The 16686-nt window shown below is 53.6% G+C and overlaps 1 protein-coding gene and 1 long non-coding RNA gene across 6 annotated transcripts in view; one reads left to right on the top strand and one right to left on the bottom strand.

The window, feature by feature from the left end:
* GDPD2 (glycerophosphodiester phosphodiesterase domain containing 2) overlaps positions 1–16686 on the bottom strand; it is a 36869-nt gene that overhangs the window by 14680 nt on the left and 5503 nt on the right. For 3 of the 5 annotated variants that reach the window (XM_038416989.1, XM_038416993.2, XM_038416990.1), the window contains exon 2: positions 485–630. In XM_038416989.1, the coding sequence (XP_038272917.1) occupies positions 485–586 (102 nt within the window). In that variant the 5' untranslated portion in view covers positions 587–630. Of the gene's footprint in view, positions 1–484; positions 631–3415; positions 3623–16686 lie in introns of all 5 variants that reach the window. The other 2 variants (XM_038416988.1, XM_038416992.1) reach the window with 1 other exon arrangement.
* Positions 11921–16651, top strand: LOC119861632. The gene is made up of 3 exons (XR_005294968.1): positions 11921–11943; positions 14856–14949; positions 16600–16651. It is a non-coding gene; the product is annotated as an uncharacterized LOC119861632 (long non-coding RNA).

The raw sequence follows: 16686 nt of genomic DNA, 5'->3' as shown, positions 1-16686 counted from the left end.
CCCAGCACTGTGGGGCCTTGGGGACCCTGGCACATGCTGGAGGCTGTGGGCCATCTGTGGTGCAGGAGCCCAGCAGGGCTGGGAGCGAGTCCAACGTCACCACTGCTCCCAGGGAATGCAGCCGTGCCGGAGGGGACGTTACCCCCTAACCCCACCATGGCCATGCCCCCGGAGCACGGGATGGGCCATGTGCCCCTGGCCCAGCGTTTGGTGACGCTCCCAGCCCCAGCAGGGCTCCGGGCCTCGAGCAGAGGGGAATGTCTGAGCGCCCCCCTCGGGGCAGCGCTGCCGTGACCCAGCACCTGTGCCCCACTGAGAGCTGGGCGTGAGGACGGGAGCTCCCCCCACCTGCCGCACAGCTGGGGACAGGGAGACTCCCTTGCCCCAGAGCGGGCTCAGCCCCCCGTGAGCAAGAGGGGCTGGCTCTCCACGGCCGGCTCCGTGGGAGGGGCAGGCCGAGGGCCCGAGCTCAGCACCCGCTCACCTTGGTGGTTCTCAGGCCTTTCCTCTTGTCCTTGGCCCAGCGGCAGCTGTACAGGCCGATGGCACAGCCGGGGCAGCAGCAGCAGCTGGGGCTCTGCGCCATGCGGCGGGTCTGTGTCCCCAGCACCGCAGTGGGGCTCAGGCCTCCTGCAGGGGAAGAGAGCACATGGGAGATCCCCCCTCACAGGAGAGTGGGGCTGGGCAGCCTGGCGCTGGGGGGCTCAGTCAGCAAGCTGCCCCAGGTGCCTGGCAGAGATGCAGAGGCCGGGCGCCAGGCCAAAGGCGAACAGGAACCTACCCGGTGCAGCCTAACCAGCTCAGCCGGCTGCCCCTCCGGCCCCTCCCGCCCGGGCAAGCCCAAGCCAGCTGCACAGCATGGAGCCGTGCCCACCCCAGGCCCGGGGGGAGCGGAGAGCATCCTGCGTCAGCCACGATAGGGAGGATCTCACGGGGAGCGAGACGAAGGCCGGGCCGGGCGGGGGGCCCTCACCAGGTCTGCCCTGGGCAGCTGCTCCGTTCGGAGCACCCCTGCCTGGGTCCAGGCCTGGCCTTCCTGGGGGCGAGTGTCACGGAGCAGGGCTGCTGCCAGCACGGCTTTGGGCTCAGTGCACGCACAGGGCACATGCCCACATGCACAAGTGCCCTGGCCCTCGGACCTGCCAAGGCCCTGCCATTCCCCTCAGCTCTCCCACAACAGCCGTAGCTCCCTGTATGTCACCGGGGGGCTCACCAACCTGCCCTGACCCTGAGGGGACACTCACAACAGCCCCAATGTCCCACTTCCCAGCCAGTGGCTGCCGTTCCCTGTTGCCCTGAGCACCGGGGCAGAGTTGCCTGGGAGGGCCTGGCATTTCTGACTTGGCGGTTAATTCCGTGCAAGGGAAGTAGTGGGATCCCCTCAGGTCCCAACGCCTGCTCCTCCTTCCCCAGCTCTGCAGGGCACCAGGAGCCAGCTGGATACAACCATGTGCCCCCCAGCTACCAGGGTGCTGCATGGACCTGCCGGGCTCCCCGCAGCTGGAGGTGGGTGCTGCATGAGCCTGGGCTCAGCAACAGCGAAGTTGTGGGGCTGTGCTGGGCCAAGCCCCTTCCACCCTCCCCTTTGTTAATGAAGGACAGAAAGGTGGTAAGGAGGTGAGGGAGCCTGGGGGGCTGGCGAGCAGCTGGACCCACAGGGAGGAGGATCCTCAGAGGCAGCAGCCAGGCTGTGCCCGGCCAATAGGCCATGCCCCAGGGCAGGGGGAAATCACCCTTGTCCTGCAACAGGAGGATTGCTCTGGCCAGAAGGCCGGGGAGCGGAGGTTGCTGGTGGAAGTGCACAGCCTGAGCCATGGTGCTGGTCACAGGGCGGGCTGCTGCTGGTCTAAGGGAGGGAGGCCCTCCCCAGCCCATCAGCACTGGCGTGTTTGCAGGGACCCCTGCCATGCAGCTAGAGGAAGCAGTCAGGGAAATCCCAGCTGCTGGCTTTCTGCACAGAGCTAACCTGTACCTGTACTCAGAGCATCTCCCCAGCCCTTCAGGCATTCCTGGATGCCCCTCACAGCCCCTTCTGCAGGGCTACCTCTGTGTGCAGGAAGGAAACCACAGCACAGAGGCTTCAAGTGGCTCTCCACTGGTCACAGAGGGACTTGGGGGCAGAGCTGGACTCCCGTTCCTCCCCACTCTAACCTCTAGACCCCAGCCAGAGCAGAGACTAGAACCCAGGAGTCCTGGCCCCAGGTGAGACAGACCCATGACCTCCAGCACTGCCCTGCCAGCAGGCTGCTCCATGGTCTTTGCAGCCCTCACGAGTACCGAGTGCTGCTCCATGCCAGGACATCCTCGACACCACCAGCGGCTCAGCCTTCCCCAGAGAGCAAAGGGCGCAACTGGGCTGGAACAGAGCTGGCTGCAGGGACGACCGGCCTGCCTGGCTGCGGCGTGCTCACCGGGGGCATGTGCCTGTGTCCCTGGGGCAGTGCTGAACCCATCGATACCAGGGAAAAGGGACAGCCCTGAGCTGCCACCCACTGCCCCTGCTCTGAGGATGCTCTGAGAGTTGTTAGCCAAGATGATGCTTCTCTGTCCTCTGCGGTCCAGGCAATGGCAGGAAAAAACTCAGCCCCAGCCACTTCCATGGAGACCAGAGATCTCAGCCGTGCCCTCCCCAGCCAGCCCGAAGGGTGTGTGCCAGAGCACACTGGGGTCCCTGCCACAGCACCATGGCTCAGGTGCACGTCACACACTGGGAGTGTCAGTCACAGCCCCTCTCGAATGCCCCAGACCCAGCTGGTATGTGTCACCAGGGTAAGAGCCCTAAATCCAAGCCCCAGTGAAGTCCCCAAGGCCCAGCAGCTAAGGGGCCTCTTGCACCCGTCAGCAGGGACGGGGCTAGCATAGTCCCCGACAGGGCAACATCCTGCTCACAGATGTGCTGGAGCTGGGCTGTCTCCCCACCAGAGCTGGCTGTACTGGGGCATGGTCCACACTGGCTGGCAGCGGTCTGGGACTGGAGCCACACGTGGATGCGGGGTGTGAAGGTGGCTGAAGCTGCCCAGCGCCTGGCTCCTGCGAGTAGCCCCAGGCACGTCACAGGGCTGGGCAGTCACAGCCCCTGGCTGCCACACTCCCGGAGAGGATGCCAGGGGCCTCGATGGGCTGGGGCTGATGCCAGGCACTGCCTGCAAGTCCCCGAGCTCCCTACCCAGGCTGGCACAGCACAGCTCTGGTGCTCACCCAGTGCCCTACCCACCCTGAGTGAAGGTAGCACTCGCCCGCCCCACCTCCCCAAATCCAGCAGCTGCTCTTGCTCCCCAGCCCCGTCCGCCCCACTCGCTGGCAACCCACCCCCACCCTGGGGCAGCCTCTTCTTATTGCTCATGCCCCTCCCCTCCCAGCAGTACAGTGCTCCCCCTCCTCTCGCTGGGTGCAGCCAGCTGGCTCAGGGGAATACCTGCTCTGGCCTTCTCGTCTCTCCGCTGGGGCACGCAGGGGCTCAGGCCTGTCCCTTGTTCTCCCTGCTCTGGAGCCCTGGGATCTCTTCCTCCTCTCGCCTGCACCACAGGGTGTGGCCGTCCCAGCCAGGGCCACCCACAGGGCTGCTCCCAGCTGATTCACAGGCAGGTATGGGAGCCCAGGCAGAGGCAAGCTGCCAGGCTGCCTGGGGGAGGAGGGAGAGGGGAAGCAGTTGTGCAGCTAGGGCTCCAGATTGAGGGGGCAGCAGAATGCCTTTGTCCTGTCCCCGGGCCTGTCACTCACTCCCAGGGCTGCCGGCCAAGGGGCCCAGGGGGAGAATGACAAGCCACAGCACTCTGGAGTTTGCAGGCAGCCCATGCTCCCGCTTGATTAAACGCCAGGGAGGGCTGTGCGGGGAGGTGGCAGAGGCAGGCTCAGACTCATGGCTCCAGGCTGAGCCCCCTTCAGGAAATAGGGGCACTGGCTAGGGCTGCACGAGGCTCTTTATTTGCATCCCCGCTGGCTCAGTTTTGTAGAGGGGCAGGGCCACGGGGGGACCAGTGCAGAGACCAAGGAAACCCAGAAACGCCCCCCCCCCCCGCGCAAACACTGCCATTCCATGGAGTAGCAGCGAGGATTGGCCAAGACTTGGGTTTCTGAACCTCCTGTCTCCATGCTCCCTGTGACTGCATCCCACCCGGGTGGGACCCGCTGACATGGCTGCGCAGGGAGCCCATGGCATCGCGCTGGGCCCTGCTGCTGCCCTTGGAGACAAGTGCTCAGCTACAGAGCGTGGGCACTCTGGTGCTGCGGCTCTTGAGGCTCAGGCTGACAGTTGGTCCGTTTTGAAAAGTACCAGCACCGGGAGTCACGTGACTGCAGAAGACCCCACCTTGGGTTTGTATAAAAAAAAAAAATTGGTTCTAGCACTTGTGAAAAGAGCAGAGGAGATTGAAATTGGGCCCTGTGTGCAGCCTAAAGGCTCAGAAACGAGGAGACAAAGAAAGAACCCAGCCGATTCCCTGCAGCTCTGCCCCCAACCTCAACACTGTGCAGAGTGAATGTGAACGGCTCCTCTCTGGACTGGGGCTTTCACACCCACTTTGTGCGGATAGGCCCTGTTCTTTGGGAGGAGCTAGTAACGGGTGAACTCCCTTCCCGCCCTCTAAATACAGACTGTTACTGGTCCTGCCAGGCAATGCGGAGAACCACCAACGTCTTCTCAGGCCACTGAGCGGCAGCTGTTACCATAGACCCCCTGCAGCCGTGAGCAATCCTGGCAGCAGGCCCAGCTGCATTTACCAGACAGGTCAGGAATGATCTCCTAGGGCAGGTAAGCTGTAGGGCTACCGGCAGTAGCAGCCCAGGGAAGCAGCCTGTCCTCGTTGCCAAAGGCAGCGGGCAATGCACTCAGTTAGGCCATGTCTACACCACCACTTATGTCGCTTGAACATGTCGCTCAGGGATGTGAATAAACCACACCCCGAGCACCGTCCATTACACTGACCTAGGTGCCAGTGTGGACAGGGCTCTGCTTCTCCCACCAACCTCTACGGCTGTCTCCTGCCGGCTTAGAGCGGCTCCGTTACAGAGCTTGTAACAGTGCAATCCTACAAGCTCCCTAGTGGAGACACTGCCTTAGAGGCTCTAATATTGTAGAGACCAAGAACAGTCTTATCTCTAAATTCTCATCCTCCAAGTGGTTGGCAGCTGCTGCAGCCCCTGAGCACCATGGAGATTAGTCACTGGTTCCTAGTCCCTATTTTACTGCGTGGGATGCCAAGGTCAGCTTTGGGCCCAATGTTATTTATTGTCAGCTGCCATTTGGTGTCTTTGGGATCAGACACCAGAAGGACTCAGAGACCAGAAAACAACAGGCCAGAGCTGGGTTGCATCAGGCAAGAGAACTGGCTGCACAGAGAATAGCTTAATTTTAGTTTCCTTACAAATTGTGCACCCGCCCCCGTCGTCATCTTCAGTGCATGTGGGCTGAAGGAAAGCGATTCCTGCTCCTGGAGACCGGTTTCTTAAGAAAAGGGCTTGAAAACTGGTCAGACACGTAGCATAAGCCTGTGTATGCCTGTGCATTACGTCTTACTTTGGGGCCTAGATTTCTTGTCTTCCACATAGGAGCCAGCTCCCCCCAGGAGTTCTGGTTACTCTGCTCCCACCTGGGATGGAATTGCAGGGTTCAATTCTGACTGGGGCTGTTCCCAGGAGTTTGGGGAACAAAGGTACCAACTGCTTGAGCATGGATTCAATCACAACCAAATTACCCCCCCCCCCGGCCTACACTTACCATTTAGATTGAGCTAGCTACATTGCTCACGGGTGTGAAAAATTCACGCCATGGTTAAACCAGCCTAAGCCCTGGTGTAGACGTGGCTAGGTCGATAGCAGAATTGTCTCAAACCTCCCGGGCACTGCTTGGGGGCTGGGTTACCTGGGCCGAAGGAAAAGCCCCTTCCAGTGCTGTAGGAAACGTCTATAGCGTGGTGCTACGGCACCATAGCTGCCGTTGTGCTGCTGTAGCGTAGACATGGCCTGTGTGCTGACATTTTAATTTTCACCAGTTTAGAGACCTTCCATTTTCTCCTGACCCCAAGAGAAGCTTGTTTCCCAGTGGCCCCAGATTCCACAGGATATGGGATCTGCATATGCCCTTCGTGTACAGGGAAAGGGATTTTGCCTTCTAGCCTAAGAAAGATGGACATTCCTCTAGAGGTCTGCATTACAGAGCCTGTGCCAGCTCAAACCCCCGGTGGAGAAACAGTACACCCACAGAAGGGGCTCTGCCTGGGTAGGAACACCCAGCCTCCCTGGACTGCATTACTTACACCAACAGGAGATCTCTGTCGGCATAGCGGTATCACTGTGGGGGTGGTTGGTCACACCCTGGCCTGACATAGCTAAGCTGGTACAAGTGTTACATGCAGACTAGCTTGGCCGTGGACTGTTTGCACAGTCTGTTTCTGTTTGATTCTACTGGATTTGCTGGTCTGAGCCTTTGTTGACATACCCAGGAGTGTAGCTTTGGCTCTTCAACTGGAATAGTGTTCACTAATCTGGTGACCTCTTATGCAGGTGAGAAAGCTTTCTGGCCTGGCCTGCCTGGAAGGCAGGAGAGAGCGTCTAGGAGATGCCACTGTCTTCCTGAGGAAACTACAATCCATCGGTGATCTTCCTGAACACACCATCCTGGCCACTGTGGATGTAGAAGCCTCTACATCAACATTCCACACAAAGATGGACTACAAGCCGTCAGGAATAGTATCCCTGATAATGTCACGGCAAACCTGGTGGGTGAACTTTGTGACTTTGTCCCCAAATGTGAAATAGTTATGGGTGAGGACAATGTATACCTTCAAATCAGTGGCACTGCGATGGGTACCCGCATGGCCCCACAGTATGCCAACATTTTTATGGCTGACTTAGAACAATGCTTCCTCAACTCTCGTCCCCGAATGCCCCACTTTACTTATGCTACATTGTATACTTTGACAACTTCATCCTCTGGACCCATGGAAAAGAAGCCCTTGAGGAATTCCACCATGATTTCAACAATTTCCATCCCACCATCAACCTCGGCCTGGACCAGTCCACATAAGAGATCCACTTCCTGGACACTACGGTGCTAATAAGCGATGGTCACATAAACACCACCCTATACCGAAAACCTACTGATAGTGATGCTTACCTACATGCCTCCAGCTTTCATCCAGACCACAGCACACCACACGATCCATTGTCTACAGCCAAGCTCTACGATACAACCGCATTTGCTCCAACCCCTCAAACAGAGACAAACACCTACAAGATCTCTATCAAGCGTTCTTACAACTACAATACCCACCTGCTGAAGTGAAGAAACACGTTGACAGAGCCAGAAGAGTACCCAGAAGTTACCTACTACAGGACAAACCCAACAAAGAAAACACCAGAACGCCACTAGCCATCACCTTCAGCTCCCAAACCTCTTAAACGCATCATCTAGGATCTACAATCTATCCTGAAGGACGACCCATCACTCTCACAGATCTTGGGAGACAGGCCAGTCCTTGCTTACAGACAGCCCCCCAACCTGAAGCAAATATTCATCAGCAACCACACACCACACAACAAAACCACTAACCCAGGAACCTATCCTTGCAACAAAGCCCGTTGTCAACTGTGTCCACATATCTATTCAGGGGACACCATCAGCCACACTATCAGAGGCTCGTTCACCTGCGCATCTACCAATGTGATATATGCCATCATGTACCAGCAATACCCCTCTGTCATGTACATTTGCCAAACTGGACAGACTCTACATAAAAGAATAAATGGACACAAATCAGACGTCAAGAATTATAACATTCAAAAAACCAGTCGGAGAACACTTCAATCTCTCTCGTTGCTCGATTACAGACCTAAAAGTGGCAATTCTGCTACAAAAAAACCCTTCAAAAACAGACTCCAATGAGAGACTGCTGAATTGGAATTAATTTGCAAACTGGATACAATTAACTTAGGCTTGAATAGAGACTGGGAGTGGATGGGTCATGACACAAAGTAAAACTATTTCCCCATGTTTATTCTCTCCCACCGTTCCTCAGACGTTCTTGTCAACTGCTGGAAATGGCCCACCTTGATTATTTCTACAAAAGGTTTGGGGGTTTTTTTTGTTTGTTTTGTTTTTTAAAAAACACTCTCCTGGTGGTAATAGCTCACCTTACCTGATCACTCTCCTTACAGTGTGTATGGGAACACCCATTGTTTCATGTTCTCTGCGTATATAAATCTCCCCACTGTATTTTCCACTGTATGCATCTGATGAAGTGAGCTGTAGCTCACGAAAGCTTATGCTCAAATAAATGTTAGTCTCTAAGGTGCCACAAGTACTCCTGTTCTTTTTACTAGAGTACTGTGTTCCTCCACAGCAGTCAGCAGATTACAGCCAGTGCTTTATACAAGTCAATGCCCTCTGCTGTCAACTTGGTTCTATTGCAGTGATTCATTCCTGCCATGCTGCCAAGCGAAGGGCTCAAAAATTAAGAGTCAGATCCTGAAAAAAAAAATAAAAAAAAATAAAAAAAATCATGGGATAAAAATAAATAGTCCGGTGGTTTTGGTTTCATTCTTGCTTGAGCCTTGAGGGCAAAGGCCCCAGCCCAACTTCTGCCCCCCCTGCATTGCAACGCAAGAACTGAGGGCCAGTCAATGAAGTTAAAAAGGGGCAAATTCAAAATTGGTAACAAGAAATATGTTTTTCAAACAACCTCTAATTAGTCAGTGGAACTCACTGCCACAGGAAGTAGTTGAGGCCAAGAATTTAACAAGATTAAAAAAGCAAGTGGTCATTTATATGCATCTAATGACTGTCCAGAGTTATAATCAATGACATCTACACTTTGGGAGGGATACTAGATCTCTGCTTTAGGGCCTAAAGCAAACTATTAGACCAGGATGAGACCTCGTGTGAGGGGCAGATTAACCCATAACTGCTACTATGCGGTTTCTTGCATCTTGCTCTGAAGTATTTGGTGCTGGTCACTGTTCAGAGACAGGACACTGGAGTAGACAGGGCCTGGCTCTGATCCAGTCTGTCTGTATCAGGGTTCCTACATGTTTTACCATCTTTGGTTCAGGAATTCAAACTGGGATCGACTGATTAGAAAGGCAGCCTCCCTGCTGGGCCGGGAGTCCCCCCAGCACTGGTTTTCCAACAGTTCTTTCATCCTGGCTCTCTATCCCCCTCCTTCTTCACTACCCTCTCCCTGCCCCTCACATCATCGTGCTCCCTAACAGCCCCCTGCCCTACCATATCCCCCTCACGTTCTCCCTCTGCCCCACAGCCGCTTGGCACTGCTCCCGCGTGTTAAGGCTGAGGGGCACCAGTCTGCAGATTAGGGCATTAAGTCATTTCCATAATGAGATGATTAGACGTGGCTTCGTTTGTCTAATGACGGGACGTCACCCTTTACCCGCACTGGGGTTTCCTGCCATGTACCCAGGAGCCCCCAGGCTCTCTCCCGCCATTGCCCCCCACCTGTCCCCGTCTGCCTGGGTGCAGGCTCAGCCCCGTGCCCAGTGCACCTGGAGACCAGGGCTCACAGAGCGGGGTCACGGCGCCTGATTAGACTCATTTCAGAGGAGCAGCCGTGTTAGTCTGTATTCGCAAAAAGAAAAGGAGGACTTGTGGCACCTTAGAGACTAACATTTATTGGAGCAGAAGCTTTCGTGAGCTGCAGCCTGCTTCATCGGATGCATTCGGTGGAAAATACAGAAAATACAGAGCATCCGATGAAGTGAGCTGCAGCTCACCAAGCTTCTGCTCCAATAACTGTGTTTAGTCTCGAAGGTGCCACAAGTCCTCCTGTTCCTTTTAGATTAGACTCAGTCACTCTGCGCTTGCTCAGCCCGCGCTGCGCGGCCAGGCCTCCGCCGCCGCTCCGCGCTACCCCGTGCGGGCAAAGGAAAGAGGCTCCCGCCCACCCCGCGCCCCTGCCCCGGGGCCGCGCTGGCCCGCCCGCCGGCCGCGGGACCCTGCTGAGCTGCAGTGGCGCACTCCAGCCACGAGAGGTGCACTCCCCGCCCCCTCCAGCTCTATGGCTCTTTCGGGCCGGCCATGCGGTTACTCCGCCCACGCCGCTTTTGCTCTATGGTTCGTTGCACGAGGGCCCCTCGTAGGGCTGCCAGAGCAACCGCCTGGCCACAAAGCTCGGGCGGTTCAGGCGGCTGGGAGCAAGGCCTGGGGTTCAGTCACCCCTGTTCTAGCGGCTCGGGCGCCTCCTCACGGTCCCCGTCTCCTTCCCGGGAGCGCAGGCGGCCGCCATCTTCCCCGAGGCCAGCCTGGCCTCAGCCCCCTGGGAGGCCATTTTCACTAGGGGCAGCCTCACGGCCACACTCAGAGCCGCCCGGGACTGGCCGCCATCTTGACTGAGGGCAGCCTATAGCCTCGGTCCCCTTGTCCTCTGAGGGAGGCAGCGGCCATTTCGAATAAGGGCAGAGTTGGGACGGCGGCGGAACCGGGAGCTGGTGAGCCGCAAAACCTCGCCGAGCCAATAGCGCGATAGTCACGATTGGCGATGGCCGGCGGCCTTCACGGGCGCGTGACGCTGGGCGCGTGAGCGGAGCCGCCGGGCCCGAGCTGCCTGCCCCGCCCCCGCCGCGCGCGCCGCCTTTCGCCCGCCCCCGCCGCGCGGGAAGCGGCTCTAGGGGCGGGCGGCCGGGCCCCGCCGGGGCAGGGAGCGGCCCGCGCGGGGGAGAGCCGAGCAGGCAGCCCGGGGCCGTTGCCGGGCGCAGAGCTGCGGGCGGCGGCAGGACCGGGCGGGAAGCGCCGTCAGCCGCTGGGGGCTCCCCGCGCCCGGCGGGGCGTTGTCGGGGCACCCGGTCTGTGCCCTTCCCCCTGCTCGTGGGGGATGGAGCCGGCCTGGCAGACTGGCGGCTGAGCAGCGGCAGGGGGCCGGGGTGCGGGGCACCGGCGGTCAGCAGCAAACTGCTGCCTCAAGGCATCCCTGTGGCCTCGCCCTGTGCCCCTCCGAGAGCCCTGGTCTCCGGCTGCTCAGCCTCCAGGCGCTGGGCCTCTGCGCTCCAGCCCCGAGTGACGCTCTCCCCCTTCCCTCCACAAATATTATGGCGGGGGCAGCATGCGGCGATCAGCCTAGGAATATGGTAGTCTGCCAGGTCCAGCCTCCCGTAGAGGCAGCGCCAGCGGGCTTTTAAATGGCCAAAAGCACATGCCCCAGTCATTCTGCACTTGCTTAGCCTGTTGTTGAACCGCTCCTTGCTGCTGTCAAGGTGGCCTGTGCCTGCCTTCATGAGGCCTGGCATGTGTGGGTAGGCGGAGTCTCCCAGGCTCACAATGGGCATTTTGACTTCCCCTACGGTGATCTTCTGGTCTGGGGAGAAAGTCCCCGCTTTCAGCTTCCTGACCAGGCCAGTGTTCTGAAAGATGCGTGTGTCATGCACCTTTCCAAACCAGCCTGTGTTAATGTCTGTGAAACGCTCATGGTTAATTCACAAGCGCCTGGAGAAACAGAGAGATACTCCTTCTGATTAATGTACTCGGTGCCTAGGTGGTCTGGTGCCAGAATTGGCCTCTGCTTGCCATCTGTCACCCCTCCGCAGTTAGGGAAGTCCATTTGTGCAAAGTATTTCAGAGCAGGATGCAATTAATGGCCCTGCACGCTTCCGTCAGCACGAGTCCAACGGTAGACTTGCCCACTTCAAACTGATTAGCAACCAATCAGTAGCAGTCTGGAGTAGCCAGCCTCCATAGTGCAATCACCAGACACTTGTCCAACAGCAGGGCAGCTCTCATTCTTATGTCCTTTTGCTGCAAGGCTGGGGTGAGTTCACACAGTGCCATGAATGTGGCTTTCCTCATCCAAAAGTTCTGCAGGCACTGCTCCTCATCCAAGACCTGCATCATGATGTGATCCCACCACTCAGTGCTTGTTTCCTGAGTCCAAAAGCAGCGTTCCACTGTGGTCAGCACCTCTGAATGCCACAAGCAAGCCTGTGTTGTAGCTACTATGCATGGTGAGATCAATGTCGCACTCCTTGTACCTTTGTAGTTTAAGGAATAACTGCACTGCCACGCTTGACATGTTGGTCAGAGCAAACAGCATATTGGTCAACAGTCCGGGATCCATTCCTGCTGCCTGAAGAGACAGGGTGCACAGTACACAAACAGTTGAAAGATGGTGCTAAATGCAGACAGAAGCACAGGGATTGCTGGGATGCGAAGCTGGGACCCAGGATGCCCCACGACCCCCTCCGCCTTCCCACAAGTTAACGGCAGAAGAGAAAGATGCTCTGTGGGATAGCTGCCCAGAGTGCACTGCTCCAAATACCACTGCAAGTGCAAACACGCTATTGTGCGGACAGCTGACAGTGTGAACACACAACAGCGGTTTTCCTTCAGGGCTCTCTGAGTGGCACTATAACTGCCGGTGCTGTAACTACCAGTGTTGTAATTGCCGGTGCTTTAACTCTGCCAGTATAGATGTACTCAGTTGCAGTTCAAACATACTCATTATAGACTTTAAAGTTTGCCAGTTAAATGCCTAAAGATTTTGGCTGCACTGGGCATACTCCAGCCTGGGCCTTAGTAGGACTTTCCCTGTAATTGCAGCTCTGAGCTGCTGCAGGTTCTGCTGGAGTCTGGAGACCTGAACTGAGAGAGCTTCTCTCCTAAGCACTAAATGCCCCCCTGCTGGGCCCAGGTGGCATGGAGGAGGCAGCTGCTTGATTCAAATGGAGAGGGAGGAAAGCTAGATTGCAGAGGGAATAGGAAATAGATTAGGACAAATAGCTGGTGGGGGGAAGACACTGGACTGGGGGCTGGTGGGAAGGTAGGGACGGAAAGACTGGGAGTTGGGATGGGGGAGGAACTAGGTGGACAAAGCTTGGAAGGGGAAGTGTGGGGCGACTGGGTGGAAGACTGACTGGCAGGGAAGGAAACTGGGACTGAGACCCAGTTAAACAGGGGGAAGATCTGATGAGAAGCCTGGGGGAACTGGGACTGGCTGTGCAGAGACTGGGACAAGGACCTGGGGTGCAAACTGAGCAGGGAGACTGGGATGAGAAACCTGTTGAGTGGAGACTGGGATTGTCTAGGTGAGGAGAAGGGTTAGATGAGGAGCCAGGGTGGAGAAGAGATAGGACAGGGACTTGTTAGAGAGAACAGGGCAGAAAGGCCACACTTTCAGGTGGAGGGAATGGGCAGAAGAGTTTTGCTCTGTAGAGCACACTCCCCTGAAGAGCTGGGAATGGAGGCCAAGGTTTGAGTCTCACCATTCCTCTGCCGAGAGAAAATATTTATGAACTCCATTCACAAAATGTTTCATCTCCCTCTAGTGCTGGTCCACTGAGGAGGAGAGCCTACTACTGCTATTAGTTACTCCATTAGTTCAAGTAGATCTAAAGATTGCAACCCTAACGAATGAGCCATGTCAGTGTCCATATGATTGAATAAACAGAGTTCATTCAGTTTGTTTTTTGAAAGCCTACGATATTACACACAAGAATGGCCATACTGGGGTCAGACCAAAGATCTTTCTAGCCCAGTATCCTGTCTTCTGACAGTGGCCAATGTCAGGTACCCCAGAGGGAATTAACAGAACAGGTAATCAAGTGATCCATTCCATGTTGCCCATTCCCAGCTTCTGGCAAACAGAGGCTAGGGACACCATCCTTGTCCATCCTGGACAATAGCCATTGATGGACCTATCCTCCCTGAATTTATCTAATTTTTTTTTGAACCCTGTTATAGTCTTAGCCTTCACAACAGCCTCTGGCAGGGAGTTCCACAGATTGACTGTGCATTATGTGAAAGAAATACTTCCTTTTGTTTGTTTCAAACATGCTGCCTATTCATTTCATTTGGTGACCCCTAGTTCTTGTGTTGTGAGAAGGAGTAAACACTTCCTTATTTACTTTCTCCACACCAGTCATGATTTTATAGACCTCTATCATATTCCCCTTTAGTCATCTCTTTCCACACATTACTAAGGCTGCAAAGTCAAACACAAAATTTAGGAAATACCATAATGAAGGCTCCCTGTGCACTTGCATTATGATAGAGTTTAACTACATGATCCCATGCTATGTTTCCACTGGTGTATACACAGCCAGCTGAATGCTGCCCTAGAGAATTGGACCGTGGCAAAGTCAGAGATACAGAATTCCTATGTGATACTGTGCAAGTCATTTAAATCCAAGCTTGTCACTTCTGTATGTAATTAAAGACTAGCATAATGCATATGTACAAGGAGGCTGAATTAAGGTTACATGGGAAATGTTAATAGGCATGTCTTAACTTGAGGGTGCTTGATTTTCAAGTTTTCCATGGTTTAGTTTGATTAAAGCAGTCATTACTAATGTCAAACAAAGTATTTGTGAATTTATTTGTGTCACAGCAGTGCTTAAAGGCCCTAGCCCCCCATTCTGTAGGGTACTGTACAGATATATACCAAAGAGATTGCCCCGCCTTAGAGAGCTTATAGTCAAACTACAAGTTTAAAGGATTTTATAGTTATTTGTGGATCTGACCTTCAGGACTTCTTGTTTCCCTATGATGGTAAAAGGAATTCAGGTCTGGAACAGGGCTCTGTAGAGGGTTTTAAATTCAGAGTACATAAAGAGTGATATTCTGGCATCAGCTGTGTGTGTGGGGGGGGGGGGGGGCGGGGGAAGAGACACGGACGGGATGGGATGCTTACAGGAGGCCAGAGTTTGGCCTGTAGTTTTAATTGGTTGTACTAATTTTTATGCTCCCCAACTCAAGAGTTGAGATATTTTGCATGCAGTTCAGAGGTTGTTGACTGGAAAGGATGCATGATGGCCTACTGTAATATCTGTGCAACCAGTGTTCATGTGTAATGGTCTTTAAGCAGTTACAACACTTCCTTTTGAAGTAAGTTCTTTAATTATCTGTTCTTTTCTTAAAGAAGATTCTTAGTCTTGAGACTCACAGCTGGACACCACTGAAATCCAGCCCTACTCAGGAAGCCCCACACTGTGTGCGTTTTGCTGGCTTTCAGGGTAATTATTCAAATCCATCTCTGATGTAAGAAGGTCAATGACAGTATAGCACAAATGCTATTTAGTTTGCTTTTGCCCTTATTTTAAGCACTTGCCTAGCTGATCCTCAGGCACTAGGAGTCAATAACAAGGTGTTGCTGCTTTTGGAATGGCATGCAGCAGAGACAACTGTACAGGGACAGATGCTATGTTAATTCCGTTTAAACTGTTTGTTTCAGCATGAATATCACCTAATAAATTTCAGGTCCCTCCATTTGGTACATGGACTGATTTGTCCATGTTAGACACATTCTGCTCTCATTTGCCAATGAAATCCAGGGGGATTGCTAGCAATGAAAGAGATGCAAGGGTTGACAGTGTCTTTGCTTGTTCCTGTGGCTGTTTGTTCTGAAACTGGAGTTCTGTCTATACACAATGTGTTACTTTAATGGGAGTAGAGAAAAGACACACTGGGATTTGTTCTGAGTGGATATGGAGGTTTATATTGGTATATCACAATGCTGGCTGGAGTTGCTTAAATCCCATGGCCAGGGACAAGGAGTTGTATTCAGCCATGCTGGAGTGAGCCCCAGATTTATATTATGCACTGAGAAATCAAGTCCTACTTCATCAACTTGGCTAGATCTTAAGCCAGTCAATTTACAACATAAATTTAACACATTTTTATGTTAACAATAACAGCCTGCTATTTCATTCTGCCTCTTGTTTCTATTACATATAGCCGTTTATAGGATTGGGCATTTTTCTTGGAATATTATCCATTAATGTAAGCTTTCATGTGCCACACATTACTGAATTAGTTTAAGATGTGATTTGAAGCTGGGAAAGACCAATATCTAGTTTTAAACACTCTGTATTGAAACTTTTAAATGACTGAGGCAAACTATGTTTTTATAGTGGGGTTTTTCCATTATCAAATGGAAACTATTTTGATTAATTTTATTGTTATAGTTCAGCCCTAAAGCAAGAGAGACTTATTTAGAGAAAGTATTAGTGTTTCTGACAGTCATCCACATATTACTGCAGATACAAACTTCCTGTATATCCTGATATCTGCATTTTTACACCTAGACACAGCAACATGTTAAGTTTTGATTGAGAGGTTTTGAAATAATTTCAGCTATTATCATTAAATAGCATGAGTCCTGACTTCATGACAATGATCTTACATGTATATATGACCTTTCATACACAGATAGCTTAAACGGATTTATAAGCACTGAAGTTAGTGGGAGATTTTCCCAAAGAGAGAGTGCTGGGAGGGGTTGTGTGCTTTATTTGGCAGATTTAGAATAGGTGATGTAGGTAGAGCTGCCTACAGTTAAGTGTGCCTGATGTTTGCATTATTATAAGACCCTGTTTTCAGTTGCTTATAAAATTTGTCAAGCTATCTGGGATGAAGTTTTTCATGCCTGGTATCGGCCTGTGGGTGAATGTTTTGGGAAGCATCAGCTAAAATGGTTCAGGTTTTTCCAAGACCAGTATTAAGGGAAGTATGTTTTTCCATCCATTAACATTCAGACAATCATTTCATTGAGATGCCTTGGCGCCTCCATTCTTTGGAGCAGAGACTTGGCAGGGGTTAACATAAGAATGGCCATACTGGGTCAGACCATAGTTCATCTAACTCAGTATCCTGTCTTCCAACAGTGACCAGTGCCAGATGCTTCAGAGGGAATGATCAGAACAGCATCTGATGAAGTGAGCTGTAGCTCACGAAAGCTTATGCTCAAATAA

This window comes from Dermochelys coriacea, chromosome 9 (assembly GCF_009764565.3).
Source record: "Dermochelys coriacea isolate rDerCor1 chromosome 9, rDerCor1.pri.v4, whole genome shotgun sequence".
NCBI classification, from domain to species: Eukaryota; Metazoa; Chordata; order Testudines; family Dermochelyidae; genus Dermochelys; species Dermochelys coriacea.
This window is presented reverse-complemented; position numbering and strand designations above follow the sequence as displayed.